The sequence below is a fragment of the Halichoeres trimaculatus genome, unplaced genomic scaffold (genome assembly GCF_033239565.1).
Source record: "Halichoeres trimaculatus isolate MK-OKI-2021-1 unplaced genomic scaffold, fHalTri1.1 fHalTri1_scaffold_12, whole genome shotgun sequence".
Lineage (NCBI taxonomy): Eukaryota > Metazoa > Chordata > Actinopteri > Labriformes > Labridae > Halichoeres > Halichoeres trimaculatus.
In genome coordinates, this window is record NW_027437190.1 from 28,133,269 (window position 1) to 28,153,099 (window position 19,831).

Below are 19,831 nucleotides of genomic sequence, written 5' to 3' on the forward strand. Positions count from 1 at the left end.
ACATCAAGATCAACTCTGCCCAGTCAAATGAAACCAGAAGTTGAACCAGCAGCAATGAAGACTACACCCTTTGCACATGGGTTGATCACTTTGAGCCAAGCCAAACTGGCCCTGCCGCCCCACCCAGTTACTTTTTACTTATTTGTTGTTGACTCAGTCTGGATAATCATCGACTTCATGGTAAGTGCAAGTGAATGCTGAGTGCCTCCTGCCACAATGCAAGTCCTCCACAATCAATACAACAGGCTACTTCAGGGCACAATAGAGAGCAGTCTTAGCTGCGCTCTATGTAGGGGTGTATGATACCACATTTTTCAGACCCATACCAGTATGAGTTCGCTCTTATTACTCACCAATAACCGATACTACTAGTACTTTTGATACGTTAAATTTTAATTCACAGTGACAGATCATTTTGATCAAAGACAGCACAGTCACTCTGATATTAAATCCAAAATAAAGCACAAACAATTCACTCTGGGTTTACGATTTTTTTAAAATAGATTAAAGGGGACATATCATGCTTGTTTCTCCTTTTCACTCTGCCAGACTAGGATGCCTGTAAAGCATTTCTGCCTTCAGTACAAGTCATTTAGTTCCTTCATTGCTCCACAATAGCGTTCTCAATATCCTCATTTTAGGCCATTCTGAAGATCTCGTTGAAACGCTCCGTTTCGAGAATGACCTCCAGTAACCTCGCAACGTCACAGCCCTTTGTGCTCTGATTGGTCAGTTCTATCAGAGGGGCGGGAGGGGTAGAGCCAGGGGGGGCGGTTTTTGCAGCATGGCAGTATTTACAAAATCGCCACATTGAATGGAGCAGACTGAGCGAGTTTGCTGTTTGCCAAAACTTCACCGTAAGGCATTGATAGCACTAATAAAATGGCAGAGTGTAGGATATGTCCTTTTGTATTGGACCCTGAGTCAGACCCGGATGGTTCTGCAGCTCAGGAGGAAGAAAATCCACCTGGACACAGATCATCTCAGGACGCTTCAGTGTGGTGAGTCAAACCGGTACTGTAACATGTATAGTTTATACGTCTATACTCGGCTCTTGGAGGGTGTATCCCTCGGTGGCGGTTGTGTGACTAACTGGCATCACAGAGGAGGAGCTGCTTTATCAGATTACTCCAATAAAAAGAGAGGATCCTCGTGTTGTCATGAAGGTTGAAATCTCGAAGCTAAATGTCAATGACCTATTTTCAGAGGCATCAAATCTCATTCTAAAATTATCATAAAAAATACAATATCTCATTTTTTGAAAATTCAGGGGGTGAAATTCAGGGCCCAATGCCCGATACCGCTACTTGTACTCGCCCATTCCTATATGGATCGACCTTTTGTCACCAATTTTTGATTTTGGGTCTCGAGTCTATTGAACCTGTACCTGATCCCAGGATCAGAGTGTTGCATCCTTGAGTAAACATCTGAGTTTGCAGCCCTGTAAGCGTTTCTTGAGATGAGCAACTTCTATTGATTCATTGAAAAGGATAAACTTTAAACTTGTTCTAAGTCAACAAAATCAGCAAACAAACAGTGACCCAAAACTGCAGACGAACACTAAATGTGAATCTGAATGAGCCAGGAAACATGCCTTGACAGTCCAGCTGAAGCATAACTGAGAAAGTATTTGTTTACACATGTAAGACAAGTTGATTCAATGTTAGCTCAGCTGTACATTTCTAATAAGGTGATGTTTTATTCTAGTGGTGCATATAAGGACAAATTATTTTCTTTATGAAATGAACACCTAATTTTTCCAAGAACATCTTTTGAGGATACTATCAAGGTTGTTATAGAAGACCATGTTTATTAAGAAGCAAACTGACAAAACACATTATCAGACTGAGATCCCATGCAGTAACTTGAGACCATTTCCTGCTATGATAAAAATCTGTGCCAGCCAGTGCTGTTTTGATCACGGAAGCCTGAATGAATCTGATCACACCGAGTGCTTTCAGAGACGTGCTTTACATCCCAGCAGCCTCAAAGCAGATCCTAGCGTGAACAAAGTCCAGAATCAAAGAGTTCATTTACTTTTCCCAGAGATTAAACGGGTACCAAGTCTGCTGATTTTCTGGCAAATGTTTAACCAATCACAGTCATATCCTCTATGGTGTTGAAATACTTCCACCATTACAAATGTGACATAAATGGATTGTTCACAGTGGATCAAGAGGAGAACCCTTTATTCCATCAAATATGCTTTGGTGGGCTTTACATTAAAAATAGAAAATAAATCCCTAGAAAGACTTCTCTCCAGCTGAACTGGGGCTACATTAACTGTTCTCTTTACTGAGCTATGCAGTGTTATGACAAATGAATGTGCATTATGTTACCAGTTACTCAATCTTAATAAACGGATGTCAGATTAAGCAATCCGGATGTTGTCTCTTTGACTACAGGGTTATGTTCTTAGAGTGGATTTCAACGCTTTAAACATGACATCAGCTGGATCTGAAAGCTTTGTTTGGAACAATTACACTGAACCAGCAACAGGAAGCATTACCGTAGGGTGTTGTCTCAATTCTACAACATTATTATGTTTGTGTGGCCTTGCTAGTCTGAGAAATAACATTTCATATCAAAGCTGGATGGAAGGAAGATGCACAAATAAGATCGAGCATTTCTGTTGAGTTCTGAGAGAAAAATGTAAAACATTTAAGAAAAAACAATGAAAATATGTTCAAGTTTAAATATTTATCATGTTTGTGTCACTCAGTTCAACTGTGTTTGTCTAGATCCTACCACACTTTAATAATATGATTTTAATCTTTAATATAAAAGTAAAGACCAATATCAAAGTGCTTTCATATTTATTTAATTTTTTTCTGTTTACATTTATTATGTCAACCAGTATGTACATGCGCAGTGTCCACTTCATCAACTGGATACAAAACTTAGGGGTGGGAGAAGAAATTGAAAATTGATATATCAGGATTTTTTGTTAGACAATATCAAAACAATGATTCTTTGTCCATTTTTTTTTCTACAGAATTTTTTCCGAATCTTTTCCTGTTACAGTCTGCAGACATTATTATCTTCATTTAACTTTTTTCACATGGTCTGGTGTTAAATAGGCAAACTAAAAATCGCAAAACTTGTATCAAATTGGCACCCAAAAAATCTACCCTTTTCAAAGTTAAAGCATGTTTTTAGCAGTTATTTTTTGGATTTTAATAACTTCTAAAAAGACATACAAACCATGTCTTCCAAAAACCTTTGTGCATTAAAGGGTTTGAAGGCTGCTGCTGTTTCCTATTTTTTCTGTACACATTTGGACAAATTGCTTTTTTACTAAGTGATTTATATTTTTCCTCCAAAATCTTAAATTGAGGACCCATGAGTGCAAGCTCACCTAAAGGCGACTAAAAATGCTTCGATACCAATTCAAACTGCACATAGGAGTGAAACTGAGCTGGACAGATGTGCCCAGCAGACCATAAAACAGCTCTTACACAACCGCATCATTTTCTTCACTAGACTACGAGGACATTCAGAAAATACTCTTTTTGTCTACCACCACTCCAAGAAAATACAGCAGGCAAGAGGAAAAGCATTACTCTGATTCTGTACACAAAAGCAGACCTTTTCTCACCAGCACCAGCCAAGCAAGACCAGGCAATGAAAAAAATGTGCAAACATGCCCTGAGAAAAGACGTGTCTGCATAACAACGCGTGCCAGCGTCCCTGTCATGGCAACCCATCCACAGCCCTTGCCATTCATCGTGGATGCAGCTGGTACACGTCTCTGTGGCTGTTCCCTGGAGTACGACTCTGCTGAGACAGACTGCTGTGAGGAGGGGGCAACATCCCTCCTCCTCTCTCATCTCTCTGCCTCTGGTTGCTCCTGCTGTTTTCACAGAGTTAGCTGTACCACCAGCTACCTCCAGCCCTGCCCACCAGAGACAAACACAGAAACCTGCAGAGCAAACCAGGAGATGACAACCATGGAGACATAGTTACCCCCCACGAGACCAGAAAACCACAACAAAACTGGAGCAACAAGTCAGGCAGGGTCAGACAGACTCAACAGCACAGATCTTGTAACAAACAAAGTACTATAGCTACCAAGTGGAAGTACAAAGTAACACAAACTGTGCCTAGAGCTATTTCTATGACACAGAGCTAAAGAAGCTCTATCTTTACAAAGTCAGAAAAAATGTTGATATATTAATTTTAAAGAATCTGATACGAGGATGACAAGAAAGGAGAGCTGCTTTTTAAACTTGAGATTAGAAACAGAAAGGTGAGGCCGCAGTACATGATCAGTTAAAATGTTATACCACAGCAACTAATAAAAACTGTTAAAATATAATCTTTCCAAAACTCATTTCTGGATTATTCTATCCAAATCAGCATTCACATTGTCAAATCCTGGAAACAATAATCTAAATACTATTGCTGTAACCCAAACAAAGACAGGAAATACACTCCAGAATTGGAGATTGTACACAAGTGTACAGCCAAGTCTGCTGTTAATGATTTATATTGAAAATTGTTTTTTTTTATATTATAACTTTGAAGTTCAGATTTATTTCCTACTTTCTTTGATACAACTTTTCATTTAGGGCTATAGGTATAATAGAAAGTATTGTATTGCTATTATTTGGTTCATTTTGCTATTTGAATTTGGGATGCACCGGTCTGGTAATGGATTGGTCCAAACTTGACACTAAGGCTTAACTATGATTTAGTATACAAGGTATAAAATTTTACAATCAAATAGTTTCTGTAAATTCTGAAGCATTTTTTTAACTAAACTGCTTTGAAACATTTAAACACTTATAGTTTAAATAAATATTAACTTCAGTAATTCTATATGTACTCATTTTTGTGTTTCACTCAAAACATTACCAGTCTTGACCCACAGTAGAGCATGCAGATTATTATTTAACACTGATATCAGATCAGGAATGGTATTGGTTGATACCAAAGCCCAGGTATTGGTATCAGGACAAGAAAAGCTGGATTGGTGCATCCCTAATAGGCACTTCAAGTGGCAGGTTTTGTGTGTGACATATAGGATCTTGTTTTGAATATGTGTTTTCTTTGGACTTCAGGATGTTGTCTCATGGACAGGACACATGTGCAGCATAAAAGTTTATTTCTAATATTGTTTTACAAAATATTTCAAACATTGTCAAATACTTTGATGCCTGTCTTTACACTAGTTTTAGTCAAGTCAAAGTAAAATTTTGTAGTGTGGGGTGAAAATATTTTCATATAAAAAAGAACAGTATAAAATATAACTGCATAGAAAAATCAGGATGTCACACAGCTAAACTGGAATTCAAGGTTATTCAAATGTATTAGAAGAACAAACTGAGATTTAAAGCTTGAAAGGGACCAACGAGTTATACTTAACAGCAGACTGTTCCTCGTCATGGAAGCAGCTACTGCAAAGCTCTGTCACCTCTGATTTTGCAACTGGATCTCACAACATCCAAAAGCATCTGGCTAGAGCGTTAAAGCACAACATCTCAGAAAAATATGGTATAAAGCTTTAAAAACAAGAAACACAGCTTGGAAGCTGGTGATAAAGACATGTTCTTGCCATTTCTTAGTGAGCTGATTTGCTGCTGTATTCTGAACCTGCTGAAAGCAACACAGACAGCCGATCAACACCAAAATGCACTTTCGGGACTCTCTCAAGAAGATTTTGAGGAAGAAGGGCCTTTTCACTTTTCTTGGAGGGCTTTTGTAGGAGGCTAACTGGCTAAGATCACCATTTGAGGCATCCAAAAGGTCAGGTTTACTAAAAGCAACTATTCCTGTTTTACTAAAAGCAACTACTCCAGCACCAACCTTTAAGGTTTGAGTAGTGTTTTTAAGTCATGCTTAGAAGGAGCCTAGTTCGTCTGGACTCAAGATAAGCTTTTCAGCTGCAGTGTTGCACTGAATGTCAAAAGTGAAGCCAGAGAAGTGAGTCTGATAAATGCACAGTGGGAGGAAATTAGTCAGAAACAAAGATAAGACTCCATCAGGTTTAACAGTTGAGAGCTGTCATTCCGCCTGCCTTTCTGCACTGGTCCTCTCATACCTCAAGTATGGATTCAATCATTCTGACAGTTCAGAGGGGGAGGGGTCGCCATGCATAGCCTTTTGTTCTGAAAGAGGATAAACCTGAAAATGAAAGAAAAACACTGAGGCTATGAGACTTTGGGGAAAATCAAGCGGAGAAAGACGCACGGAATGACGCAACCAGTGTGTGTTTTTAACCCTTTCAGGAGGACCGTGCCAACATAAAGCACATTTCAGAAGGCACTGTTGCCTTCTCCTGTTGCCACTAAATTTATAACAAACTTATATGTAAATAAGTTACTGTTAATTTAGTAGCGACCTGTTTGATAGGGGAGCCAGAGAGAACTAATACGTCGTCTATTTAAAAGTTGTGTACGCATTATGGGGTAACACCAACATTAGCCCGACGAAGCTCGGTTGAGTGTTCAGCTTGGTAAACTTGTGCCAACTAGTAACGAAAAAGTAAAAGAAACTTCAAACTTCCCCTTTTCAGCCACGTGATGTATGAAAATCGAGGTTTAAACCTTTTATTGACGCTTTCCTCCACAGTTATACTTTTAAATTGAGCTGGTCTACCCTACCCTGTAAAGAACTTTTAACCGTCATGCGGTCGTTAATGTGTTTACTGAGGGCAGGAGATAACGAACAACACTTCAAAGCCGTTAATCCTTTTAAACTCTGCCGAGGAAGATGTTAGAACTCTACCGCCAACAACAACCTCCTCTATTGAGCTTTAACGGGTAAAACGAGCAACAGAGAGTCGAGCTAAGCACTGCGGGTTAACTGACGTTCTTTAGTTAGCCACCTAGCATGCTAACAGCCATACACATTTACTCGCACGGTGCTCCCTTCAGTGTCAGCTAGCAGTATATTTATTTTTCTTACCAGCAAGGCTTCTCAAATCCTTTGGCACGTTAAGTAGCTGTCAGTCGTCAAGATCCACAGCATTATCCTCCCTCCTCTGATATGTTTTGAAGTTGCTCTTGTGTAGATGCTGTGATGTGAGGAAGTCTCTGAGAGGGAATGAGGAGAGTCGGTGTCGCACAGCTTTTTCTCCTCCCCTTCAATGGAAATCCCACAACACATTATGAGCTTATTAAACACCCCAGTCCCGCTTCAGTGACGCTAGGTAATCATCTGCAAATATTTAAGTTTAAATAGCTTTCTCAGTTCTGAGTGCAGTAATATGGTTTATACAGTTAATTCAACATAATTGGCAGTCTAACTACCAGGGGCGGATCTAGAGTTTTGGGATGGTTGGGGCACAGACTCAGACATGAATGGCACCTTTCACTACCTTTGTTCACATTTTCGATATATCAACAGATTAAATGACTGATTTGTAAGAAAATTATTTAATTTAATCTAAATAGTTTATTTTAAAGGTACAGTGAGTACTCTATGGAATTGTTTTTGGTCTTTCAAAATAAGACTCAGTTTCCCATGAGCACTATCCGCTAACCTGAGTGTTTTAGCCCATGCTCTATCACAGGGGCGTCACTAGGATTTAGGGACGGGGGGGCTTCAGCCCCAGGAGCTGCAAATGATCGGATGTGTAACAAACGAAACACAACAAATTAAGTTGAGTTAAAAATTGCTCAACATAGAGGCTAATGCCATGACTTTCACAGACAACACAATAATTGTTTTGTATTTTGAAGTCAGATTGATAAAAATTTTGTCACATAAGTAACTAGAAAAGATTTAGAATATAATTTATGGTTCTTTTATTAGGCTAAAAATCTCTTAATGGTCTTGCTCCTTTTTATTTAACAGATTTGCTTTTATCATTTGAGCCAAGTAGGGTTCTCAGGTCATCTTTAATGGTACCTAAAGATAGAACTAAAAATGGGGAAGTCTCTTTTTTATTATTATGGCCCCCGTCAGTGGAACAGCCCATCTTAAGACCTGAGGGTAGCTCCTACTGTTGATATTTTTAAAAGTAAACTCAAGACCGCAATTTCACATCTCCCACGAAAACCACAGCGGTTGTAAGTAGTACGCTGAAATTACCTCAAATCATTTAGGGGGTCTTCAGCCCCTCAAATTAGGCCTAATGACACCACTGCTCTATCACACTCCTATCCACATTTCTACTGTTTTTCTGTCCTTTTCCTTTTTTGCCATTCCAGCTTCAGTGTCCACCATTACTAAAAAATAAAACCAAGAATTCCCTTACTTCAAGAAAAATGACTGATCTTGCTTCTTGCTGCTTAACTTTGCCAGCTAGCATAGTGTTGTCATAGGAACTGCCCTAAATGGATTGGTTGGGTAGTTCATGAATACCGTGGAATAGCATAATGAAATGCCCAATTTTGGTGCTGATAATCTCATTTTAAATTGTGGAATATAACAGACTAGCAAAAGTGAGACTGTTAAAAGACAGTCACACAGAAAGCAAAACTTTATTTGCCATCATTTCCATGTGGATATGCTGGAATAATTATTAATTGGCTGGTCTTTATCTGGAGTAATTATTTTATTTTATTTATCATTTTATTAAAAGCAACCATGTTACATTGCTGTCCAGAAATGATAAGAATCTCCCCTCTAACAACTTCAATACTGAAATAGTGTCAGCAGTTGGTGCTCATTGGAATTTTAGTACAGCATACCTCTAAAACACAGCCAATGCCTGTGCTGGTTAATGATCAGCTTTGAATGTTGACCATTACTTTCCAGGAAGAAAATTAAAAGAAAAAAACCCCAAAACATTCTCCAACTGAACAAACACTGCTTTAAATTAAACCACGAGCTTTGTTAAAACTTTCATCAGTTATATTTGAGAGAACTCAATGACAAGCATAAAATACTATCAAAAGAATAGAATAGAATAGAATAGAATAGAATAGAATAGAATAGAATAGAATAGAATAGAATAGAATAGAATGTACTTTATTAATCCCTGGAGAGCACATACAAGAAACATGACTTATGGTCGACAGTACTACCTCAATTATAATCATTGCAATCAAACATATAAGATTCACACATTGGAGCATTACCAGTATGAATTAGTGACTACAGCCAACCTGAGATTAATAAAATGAAGGTGTAATAATGACATTTCTTCATGATGTGTTGTTTTAGTTAGTGGGATGCAAAATTGTGATCATGCAGATGTGAAACCGTATCCAGCTGTTATTTGAAAAAAGAAACATGCTCTAGAACAGACAGAAAATAAAAGTAAACAAAATCTCAACTTTTCATATTGAGGGTCACATTTCAATAAACCTAAGGTAAGAAAAGACGTTTTTTTTATTACTTTATCAAATATATCAGGTTACCTAAGTATTTGGATTAAAAATGCTTTTGTTTCTGGTTCATACAATGTGAATACACTGAAACAGTGAATTATCATAACGTTATTCTGCTGCCATCACACTTAGTTTGATCCTTCTGATGTTTTTGATGCCACAGTTTTCAAATGGCTTTCCAACCACCTCCATACCAACTATTCAATGTCAGACCTTCTTCAGCTCGAAAAAGCATGGCTGTGTTAGTGCCAACTCTCTGGCGAAAACTCTTCCCTGGACGGTTAGTTGGACTAAATCAACGCTTAGATCACATATTTGCCCAGATGTCTCATCAGCCAGAATATGCAGCCCTGCAGCTTTGTCCGTACTACTTTGACCAGGTCACTTACAGCCTGCCTACCAGAAATCAAGTGAGGCACAAGTGGGTGGCATTTCTTTTATTTACTTTATGTTGGGAGTTGTGGCCAAACTTTCTGTCACCTTCAAACTGTATGGTTATGTAACTGTGTGATAAAAGACGCACGGAAAACAGTATTCCTCCAGAGCTTCATTGAACTATATGATGTATAACTTGATAGTAACATGGCACTGCAAAGTCAAAGCTCTTTTCCATCCCCTATTCTGCACCATGCAAATCACCACACTAGGTAGACAAAGGTGATACCTGCCGAGGCTTGGTCCATATTTGTTTTCCATGACACTACAGCTTTTATGTTAATATGAACTATCTTTCCTCTTGTGGTCTGAAGGGAGAGCAAGAACCTTACGCTGCACTGGTTTGACTCATGGGCAAATTTAAAGCAAGAGAAGCAGAGAGCTGCTGGGCAAGAACAGCAATGGCATCCAACAGCCAAACCAGGTCCTCAGGTCAGTACAGGCATCTACTTGAGTCGGCTCTGTCAACTCCAGGATGTGAACACTGGCAGGAGTCTATCCACGAGGCAGTATATAAATCTGATGTATGGTTCCCGACTGTAACTGCAAACTGAGCCATGTTTTGGTCTTCGTAATGTTTATAAATCTATCCTTTGATGTGTTCAAGAAGTAAATTTGTGTTTTTAGTGTGTCCTATGAGACCTGATGCTGCATAATCTTTCAACACAAACACAGAAAAACAACTCATAAGGCTTGCTGAAGTGCAAATATTTTGATTCGGACGAGGGCTGCACGATATTGGAAAAAACTGACATTGCGATTTTTTGGGGGTTGCGATATATTGCGATGTATATTGCGATATTAAAAAAAAAATTTCACCAGATGATTTGAATAGTTCTGTTTGGGAAGAATTTTGTTGACTCACAATGACACCATTGTATCCCTGTAATACCGTTAAATCCAGGCTAAGGGGGTTTATCTGTGAATGATGAAGATCGCTGTATATGAAAAGGATCCAGGAGGCCATGTCTCTGTACAAAATAGAATAGGTTTCAATTTCTGTTGCTTTTTTTCCATTTCTCCAATAAATGGGGGAAATGCTATAGTCACATCACATGCGCGATGTGACTATTGCGCATGCGCATATTGCGATGGCAATGTTCAAACAATATATTGTGCAGGCCTAACTCAGACAGTCCAGAAACCAAATCATTGAATTTTCACCCAAAGATCCTTCATAATTGTTTACCTGTTAATGGTGCAATTGCTGAATCAGTATAAAAAAAAACCATTTAATTGAGGATGTACTGTAACGTTCTCTTTCAAAGGCATTTGTTATAAAGCAAGACTGCGGGAAACTTAATTCATTTTTATGGAAAACATCTTTAATGGATTCTTCAAAGTAACATCTTGTGAAGTGAGTTTATATGCATACAAATGTTCTATCTAAGTTACACCCAGGGCCAGATATTTTTATGAACTGGCAGAGGGCCAGAACAAATAAGCACATCATTGCATGGTGGCATGTCTTCGCTGCAGACACAGAGCTAATCTTGACATTGGGCCTCGTACTGCAGAGTATATTTAGTCCAGAATCAATGTCAGTCGGGGACTTCAAATCCAAAACAGACACAGTTGATAAAGACATACTGACATAAATCAATATTAAACTTGAGTGTATCGAAACTTTTTCCCAGACTATATTTTCTCTCTACTTGTAGAACTCGTGCTCCTGCTCATCCTTTTTGATGACGGTCTTGTAAGCTTTTTCAAAGTCTTTAGCCAGGACGATATACCTGTTCTCGCGCACAGCCAGCATGCCAGCCTGAGGGAAGAATAAACAGATGGAGGGAGGCAACAAACACTGAGTTGTTTTGTATGCAAAGTTGAAATTATTTACATTTCCATTAATTTTCATTTTTTTCTGCTCCAGGAGCAACGGTGAATAAAGTTGTTGCTCACCTCTTGGCAGATGGAGTTAATGTCAGCTCCAGAGATCTTGTCTGGTCTGGCCACATCTGTACATCAGTTAAGGTCGACTGAACTCAGAAACAGAGTAAAAGCAACATCTGTGTGTCTAAGCGGTGCATACACGGGATATTTGAAAGATGCTGCAAAACAAGCTGCAGACTCCCAAATACACCATCTGTTTGATTCATTTGTTTTTCAAAATCCCAGGTTTTTTTGTGTTTGCCTATTTGAAGTTTGCATATCTCAGTTTTTACAACACTCAAAGTCAATGATGACAAACTAATGGGGTAACTAAATAAATGAGTCAAGCCAAGAGTAGGCACAACCAAAAAAGACCTTGAAGTCCAACTTATCAGCTCATCTTTACAAGAGAACAACCAAAATGTTCTGTGGATAATAAAGATAAGATTTCCCATAAAAACAGGGACACACGATTGTTCTATCGGCTCTGTCAATGTCTTGTGTTTTGAAAGAGGACATAGTGTGAAAGATAAATAATAAAGGAGGAGTTTGGCATGGTGTTATCAAACTTGCTTTGCAATATTTCGGTTTGAGGACTTCTCATGTCCAAGTCAGCTTCATCAGATAAGAGTTCTGTATTGCTGCATGGTTTACACTGTTAAAATGATTAATGTTTGACAGACTTCCTATCTTTCACTTTAAGTACTTATCCAAACAGCATGATGGAGTATTACATTTGTAAATACATGTAAATAAGGGTGTGTCAAAGCTCTTAGAAATGACTATACATTTAGCTGTGCGACATGCGAATTACCTTTACAGCTTACTGGAGCCTCTGGTCTACTGAAGCTCTATTTCCTGTATGTAAAACATGTTTGCAACATTTATGGCAGTCAAAAAGGATACAGTCCTCCAGATCAACCTCCTCAGAGAGATTCATTTTACTGGTGATGGTGGAGAAAATGAGACGTTTCTGCCGGCGGTCAGGCAGGGGGAACTCAATCTTTCTGTCCAGACGACCGGGACGCAGCAGAGCTGGATCCAGAGTGTCAGCTCTGTTGGTGGCCATAATCACCTAGAGAGGGAGTAAAACAGATACTGGATGAGCATGATGGTTAAATGGGAACATTTGATAAGGCCTGAAATATTTGAGTAAGTCTCACTGAAGGGAAGGCAGATGAGCTTAACGGACAAAACCCAAAATGAAGAAAACTGAAATGCTACACTTTGCATGGCTATCCCTTGCTTGTCAGTAGAAGCCAAACACAACAGGAAAATAGCAAAGGGGGCACTGTACTTGCTTTTTTGAACCAATGCACAGCCACAATTGTACAGTAAAAAGGATTTGTTGAGGGATGTGTCTGCATGACAAACCCTGAGGAAATTCAATCCTTCACAGAAAACTCATAGTTCCTAGAAATAAGCAGCCACTCTCTTGAAATACTGCAAGCTCTCTGGGAGCCACACTCATATAAAGCTCCAGGGCAAAATGTGCATTTGAGTTTTTGAAGAGTGACAACATAAACCTTATGGGTGCTTTCTAAGCTGAATGAAAGGCCATAAGGCACAGCAACAATGGCGGACTGAATAAAGGGCCTGGTTATGTCATGCTGACTGTGCTCAGACTCCATCAGCGGCACCAAGACTCAGCAAATACAGAGGGGGTGCAGTCACTGGGGGAAAGTTAAGAGCTTTCTTACAAAGGGGGACTTGACTCACCTTGACATTGACATTCTGGTCAAAGCCATCCATTTGATTCAAGAGCTCCAGTAAGATTCTCTGCACTTCTCTGTCAGCTGCAGAAATAAAACACAGGTTAAGAGAGTCCATCTCCATCACAATGTTACTGTGTTCTTACAGCAGAGAAATACATTTAAATTCTTAAATTAAAAAAAAAACTTTACTGAAAGAATAAAGTAATTCTTGGACCCATCTCAGATTTGAACTGAAGATTATGCAGGTCATTTCTTTGGTCTGTGATCTGTCAGGAGTGATGTTCTTACCTCCAGTCTGTGCATCAAAACGCTTTGTGGCAATGGCATCAATCTCATCGATGAAGATGATGGCAGGGGCGTTTTCCTTTGCCAGCCTGAAGACGTCACGCACCATGCGAGGTCCCTCGCCCAGGTACTTCTGAACAAACTCAGAGCCTACCACACGGATGAACGCCGCTGGGGACAAAACCACAGACAGTTATTTTACTCACGGCACAGTGGATAGCAACAATTTGTGATAGGACGTAACATGAACTGCATCTGTAACTTCTAGATGTTTGAATAAACACTTTTGGACATCATACAGTAGTTAAATAGAGTTTTAAATTCACCTAGCTTTGTCAAAACACAAAAAAGATAAGATTTCGTAAAAAGTATTGAACAAAAGTCTTCCTTAACACCACTCTGGTTTATTACAACTTGAGTTCCAGGAGATGTGTGTAATTTTTCTGGGAAATGGAACAACAGGACAAATTTTATGGGCAAAGTTAATGACGTCAGTACAGAATGATCATGAATTGGAAGAGGTATTTGAGGTGACTCAGTCCTTCACTCAATCTTTTTTTTTTTTTTTAACTTTGTTTCACTTTATGATTTCCTTTTTATTATTTTCATATCTGACTGTTTCACATTTGTTGTTGATTTCATACATTTTAGTGGCCCATCCTTAGCACAGGGCATTGGTCTGAGAAGCCCTTTTACCAAGATGAAAGCCGAATGTGTGCTCCCTCAAATATGTGGCTTCATGTTGAAAAAAGCAAACTAAAGTCCTGTGACTGCTCTGCTGGGCGGCACCGTAATTTCTTTCAGGAACTGCATCATGAACAACATGTTAAACATTTATCAGCTCCAACCCTAACATAACACTTTACAATTCAGTCACTGTGGGGTCTTGTGTACAAACAGGTGAGGAATGAAGTGGGGCTTGAAGATGGCAATATGGCTCTATCAAGTGGCCATCATATGGAAGAACTGCAGAGCAACAAGAACCCTTCAGCATACAAGTATGCAGTGCTCATGGCAGTGGGTCACTACAGGCTTGAATCTCTGACTGCTGCAGTGTGTAGCACTGGATCACCTACTCTGCAACCGTCTCTTCACAAATAAACATGAACTTGATTAATGAATACACAACCCAACCACTAAAACTCAACACTGTGTGTCTTATAAATTATAATTCAACTTACACCGTAATAAACCCATTTAGTTTCTCATCCAAACTGTCAATTAATCTGTCCTTGTTTATATTTGTTTACATTATATGCATATTGAATGTTCACACTTCTCTTGACTTTATGCTGCAACTGCTGCACTGGTTACTCCCATTTGACACATTTACTTTAGCATCAGCTCAAATACAACAACGTACAGATCTATGATATGCTTAAGTTACCTGTGGTGTGATGTGCTACCGCCTTAGCCAACATGGTCTTCCCACAACCTGGAGGTCCGTACATAAGGACACCCCTGGGTGGGTCAATGCCAATCTAGGAAAGAAAATAGACCAGAGCTCAGTTCAGAGTTTGGATAGAGATTTTTACAATTCAAGGGAGAAAAGGGCATAAAAATAAAATTTAAAAAATAATTCTTATCTCCCTGAATATCTGACCTGTTTGTAGAGCTCAAAGTGTGTGAGTGGAAGCTCCACAGCTTCTCTAACTTCCTGTTTCTGAATATCCATACCACCGATGTCAGCATACATCACATCTGGCTTTTGGTCTGAGGACAGAAAGAAAGCAAAACAGAAAAATGAGATGGAAGTTATACCAGCTAACTACTTAATCAAGATAAACTTTTACACAAATTTTTCATTCTTAATCAAAAACTTAAAAAAAAAGCTTCTATTTATTAAATATATTGAAGTCCTGTTGTTGAAGAAGTGAGAGATTTGTCTGATCATATTTTAGACTGGCGTTAAAGATGAATACGCTCTTGTCCATGACACGAACAGACAAGAGGGATCCACTTTGTCTTTTTCAGAAACTCTTCAAACTGTCTTGAACCCCTCTGAGAGACTGAAGCCTGAGTGTTTTACCTGACGTCAGCATCATGATGCTGCTGTCGGCTTCAGGAGGAAGAACGTCCACCAAGGCGTTGCTGTGCTTATGCAGAGCCACAGAGGCATTGGGCTTGAGCAGCTCTCTGTCAATGGTGCTCAAGATGCGCACATAGTAGTTTGACCCTGCAAAGAAAGAACACAAGAACAGGATTCATTATACATTTAAAACATGTACCACATACTGAATAATTAAAATTTGACAGTACACAGTACATTTCTTCCAGGTTCTCTTAAAAGACTCTGAAAGGCAGTACATAGTAAAGCGCTCAAACACCCAACTTGCATGCATCATCGACCATTTCATCAATTTTTAATTCTCAGCTTTATCTATTCATTTATTTATTTTTACAGCCAGGTTATTTTATTCTATGTCCCCCTCTACAATCATACATATTCTATACTTTTAGCATGTCATTGCTTGAGGTAAAAAAAAATCCCTTAATACTTGTAATGGATCTTCCTATTTGAGTCAATATCAGTTTGAGTGCAAACAAAGAGACAGGAAATAAAATTTTATCTATATTCTCAATTAAAGACCATCCTTCAAGTATGTTTTTTTTACTATCAGATGTCATCATCTGACTCATCTATGCTGGGTTAAGCAGCTATTACCTGAAGCTACAGCCCTTACTGCAAGTTGCAGGAGGCCACATTACACCTTAGATACAGCACAGGACTGGCATTCAGGGTCTAACAATGTTAAAAATGGTTTGTCAGAAAGTTAGTCTATTGGTCCTGAGAGATATATATTTTACACAGAAAACTAACAGAAACGTACAGCACTTCTGTTGTGTAGCAACAGTGCATGCACCAAGCACTACATTACAAAAGCTCAGTAAGAATAGCTTATCTAACCCACTAATTATTTCTATGCTATTAAATATGGATGGCAACATTTAAAAGTTCAGTTGACTGGATGTCCAGATCCTTAGTTAAAACATGTAGGTGATGGGCAATGATACTTTATTTAATGATACCTGTAGTGGAGCCAACAATCGCTGTGTTCTGGTCAACAGCTTCCAGGAACTGGCCAATGACCAGTGGGATGCTCTGTATCCTTTTCACCTCCTCCTGAGCATGCAGGAACTCTTTCTTAAGGTTCTTCTGTTCATCTTTGATATATTCCTCCTGCACCTCCAGGAACTCCAGCTCCTGCTGTAGCTTCTGCAAACACAAAAACAAGAGAATAAAAAATATATGGATGAGAGGAGACTGTAAAATATGCCAATATTTTTCATAAATATAGGTCCCACTGGTCCATCACTACAGTTGTATGTATGACAGTCGCTTCTCAGTTACAAGATTAATGTCAAAATATTGTTCTGTTGAAATAAGTGTCATCACACTTCATTATTAGTATCAAGATTGTTCACATGAGAAATAATTTAAGCATTTGAGATATGCAAAAATTGTAAAGGTGCTGTGAGGACTCGGTTTCCCATGAGCACTGCCACCCACTGATGTAAGGACATGATTTGTGCCAAGGCATGCATTTGATTTGGAATCAAATGAACAGAAAACTGATCTTTTTTAACACTACTTTTTTTTTGCTCCAGCCCACCTTTTGCAGGTTAAAAAGCAACGAGGTAACGCATTTATTTTCAGTTATGTAGAGCTGTTGTTTGAAACGTGACAAACAAACTCTGTAAACTCAGTTTGAAGAGTAGTTTAGTGTAGTAATAGCATTGAGAAGTAATGGCATCAATAATCTTCTCATAAAGTTAGGAGGATTATTTGAAGAGCACATATAATGTCCTCACAGGGCCTTTAAAATTGTATATAATATAAATTTTACTTTCTTATTTTAGTGGCTTGATAGGATTCCATAGTGCTAATATAATATTCACACTACAGCCAAAATCAGTAAAGAGTAACACATTCACCAACAAGCCGATAAAAATGAACCAAACACAGAAATTAGCCAGGTGAGGTGAAGCTTTCAACACACAACGTATGAGCAAGTATCCCACCTTGTATCTGCTATACAGGTCCTCAAGGTCCTCTGGTTCAGGGGCCAGGAAAGACAAGCCTGTCTGAGGTCTGGATGTCAGTACCGCCGGCATATCTTCCTGTTAGGGGGACAACCACACAGAAACGTGAATATATTCTAACACCCCTACAGATTCCTATGAAATTTGATGGAACCATGAAATCTAAAAGTCAAACGCTAGCTTGGCTATCATTAGCTCGTAAACAGCTAGCAAACAAAACCAGTTTACAACAACACAACCTAAATACTTTGAAACCTGTGATGCACCAAGAGATGATAGAACCACCCTTCGAGGAAAACTTTTGATGGGATCGTTTTATAAAACCCTGAACTCCAGGCATATTTTTGTACAATGCTAACGCTAACGGCTAGCTATCTTGCATGACATAGCAGAGAATGAATAGGCAGGTTTACGTTTAAGCGTTTTCAGCGAGTCAGCCAACTGTAAAATACAACAACGAGCAACCACGGACAATAAGATATGGACTCACAAAATCCTACCGCTGAAAATCAATCAAATTAGGACGTATAACGGGAAAAATTTTTCACTGATTCATACCGGGCTCTTTTCCACAGCTACGGTATCCTCCATGTTGAATTATGCCTACAGAATGACGTTATGACGTAAATTGTTGACGGAAGGCAGCATGGGTAATGGAGTTCATCTCAAAACAGTAGCAGGAGCACAACAGACGTAAACTGTCTATGAATACAACTGAGAATTTAGACAGTAGTTATATCTATAGCTTAATTGGCAATGGGTATATGTGTATATAAGGAACTATTTTAGAAGAGCGCTCAGAGAAGAAATCCACCTCAAAACCACCTCTACAAATGAGTAAACATACTAGTGCCTCAAAAGCCTGGAGACAGATGGGCAGCAAGAGCCAGAACTGGGGCTTTCAAGTGGGAATCTACCTACCAAGAATAGCTTCACTGCTGATGACAATAGCAAACTCTGGGAAGAACAGGATTTCAAATTCTCACACAGTCTTTGTAAATAAAATCTTCTAGAAATTGCACCAGAGTTTAATGTTGGTTTGTTGGTTTGTCAGTATCACTTACTTTATGCATGCTGCATGGCCAAATGTTGAAAACCTGACCTATAGATGTGACTACACCATTACACTATAAAGATAAAAGATTATGCTTAACCAACATTTTTTACCATGATGAATTCACCTTATGAGGTGCATATTTCCATCCATATGTCACAGGCTGTTGGGGTAAGGTGTATGATACATCCGTCTTGCCACAGTGCTGCTCCATCTCCTAGCAGTAGCCGCTGGATTCACCTGAGTCAACATCTCTCGCACCCTACGTCGTGGAACCAGCAGTCCTTCAGTACATAACAAGGCTCTCATCATCTAAAATAGTAATAATGTAATTACCAAGAAATATAATTTGCTGTTTTGCAGCAATAAAAATCTAGAAGACAGAAAGCCGTCAGTTACCTCATATCCAGAGTTAGGATGCAGGCCATGAAGTCTTCTTACATGGTGTTCAAGTTCTTCATTTTGTACTGCAGAAAATCTGCTCCTCACTGGTATACCAAGCAACTTCGACCTCTTGTACAAAAATGAGGATGAGCATCCCCAAATTTTTGCAGTCCGCTTCACTGTGTAGCCTTGTTTCAGAAGAAAATCAATTTGCTCCATGGTCACATGAATGGCTGGTCTCCCTCGCCGTCCTGAAACAAAGGAGAAAATGAATCTCAGTAAACAAATACAACATGCAAAATACACTATAAATAAACTACACATCAAAATACAAAAATAAAGAGAACTGTACAAAGTCTACAGATGTAGATACAATACACCCACGCTAATACCCTGCAACATAAGTCCTCCAGGGCCACTGTCCTGCCTGCTTTGGCTGTTTCTGTCTTTGTTGGAAAAGGGAAACATGGCCCTCGAGGAACTCTGCTTGAGGAACACTGCAAGACAGTTAACACACTCATTTACACAACCAAAGAACACCATTTACCATGATGTAGTATACTTAGACAACTGTCTTTTAGGCCAGGGGTGGGGGTCTTTGTTTATAATGGATTTTATAAATTCTCGGATAAACAGAATACAGCTGCAATCACATCACAAACCACTACAGGGACGTTAATTAACATCAACAATTAACAATTTAGTTAGTGACTGTAGTAGCTGACTGCTGATCAAATGTGTCAATTGCAAGCAAAATAAGG

General features: G+C 38.9%; 2 protein-coding genes across 4 annotated transcripts in view; both read right to left on the reverse strand.

Annotated features, from left to right (window-relative positions):
• LOC141800519 (beta-1,4-galactosyltransferase 3) overlaps nt 1–7,073 on the reverse strand; it is a 33,581-nt gene extending 26,508 nt beyond the window's left edge. Inside the window, exon 1 of the mRNA XM_074683106.1 lies at nt 6,910–7,073. The gene's annotated coding sequence lies outside the window, so the exon portion shown is untranslated. The remainder of the gene's footprint in view (nt 1–6,909) is intronic.
• Nucleotides 7,074–11,020: 3,947 nt separating this feature from the next.
• On the reverse strand, nt 11,021–18,286 carry psmc4 (proteasome 26S subunit, ATPase 4). 3 transcript variants are annotated; one of them, XM_074684435.1, is made up of 11 exons: nt 18,191–18,286; nt 17,612–17,710; nt 16,619–16,805; nt 15,618–15,764; nt 15,192–15,301; nt 14,976–15,069; nt 13,592–13,759; nt 13,308–13,384; nt 12,495–12,663; nt 11,619–11,674; nt 11,021–11,481 (listed from the first exon to the last, which is right to left on the reverse strand). In XM_074684435.1, the coding sequence occupies exons 1-11, from the start codon at nt 18,221–18,223 to the stop codon at nt 11,368–11,370; spliced, it is 1,254 nt and encodes a 417-aa protein (XP_074540536.1). In that variant the 5' UTR covers nt 18,224–18,286; the 3' UTR covers nt 11,021–11,367. The 3 variants fall into 3 exon arrangements, with proteins under 3 accessions (XP_074540536.1, XP_074540537.1, XP_074540538.1); XM_074684436.1 differs by having other exon boundaries at nt 18,123–18,206; XM_074684437.1 differs by lacking the exon at nt 18,191–18,286 and adding an exon at nt 18,046–18,065.
• Nucleotides 18,287–19,831: the final 1,545 nt, after the last annotated feature.

What these genes read in the sequence shown, in the direction of transcription:
- psmc4 (XM_074684435.1), bottom strand. Translation starts at nt 18,223, where the DNA reads ATGGAGGATACCGTAGCTGTGGAAAAGAGCCCG. An exon ending in GATTGTTGGCTCCACTACAG is followed by an intron (nt 15,765 to 16,618) that starts GTATCATTAAAT and finishes CTTTCTTTGCAG; the next exon opens with GGTCAAACTACTATGTGCGC. An exon ending in TTTTGATGCACAGACTGGAG is followed by an intron (nt 13,385 to 13,591) that starts GTAAGAACATCA and finishes TTATTTCTGCAG; the next exon opens with CTGACAGAGAAGTGCAGAGA.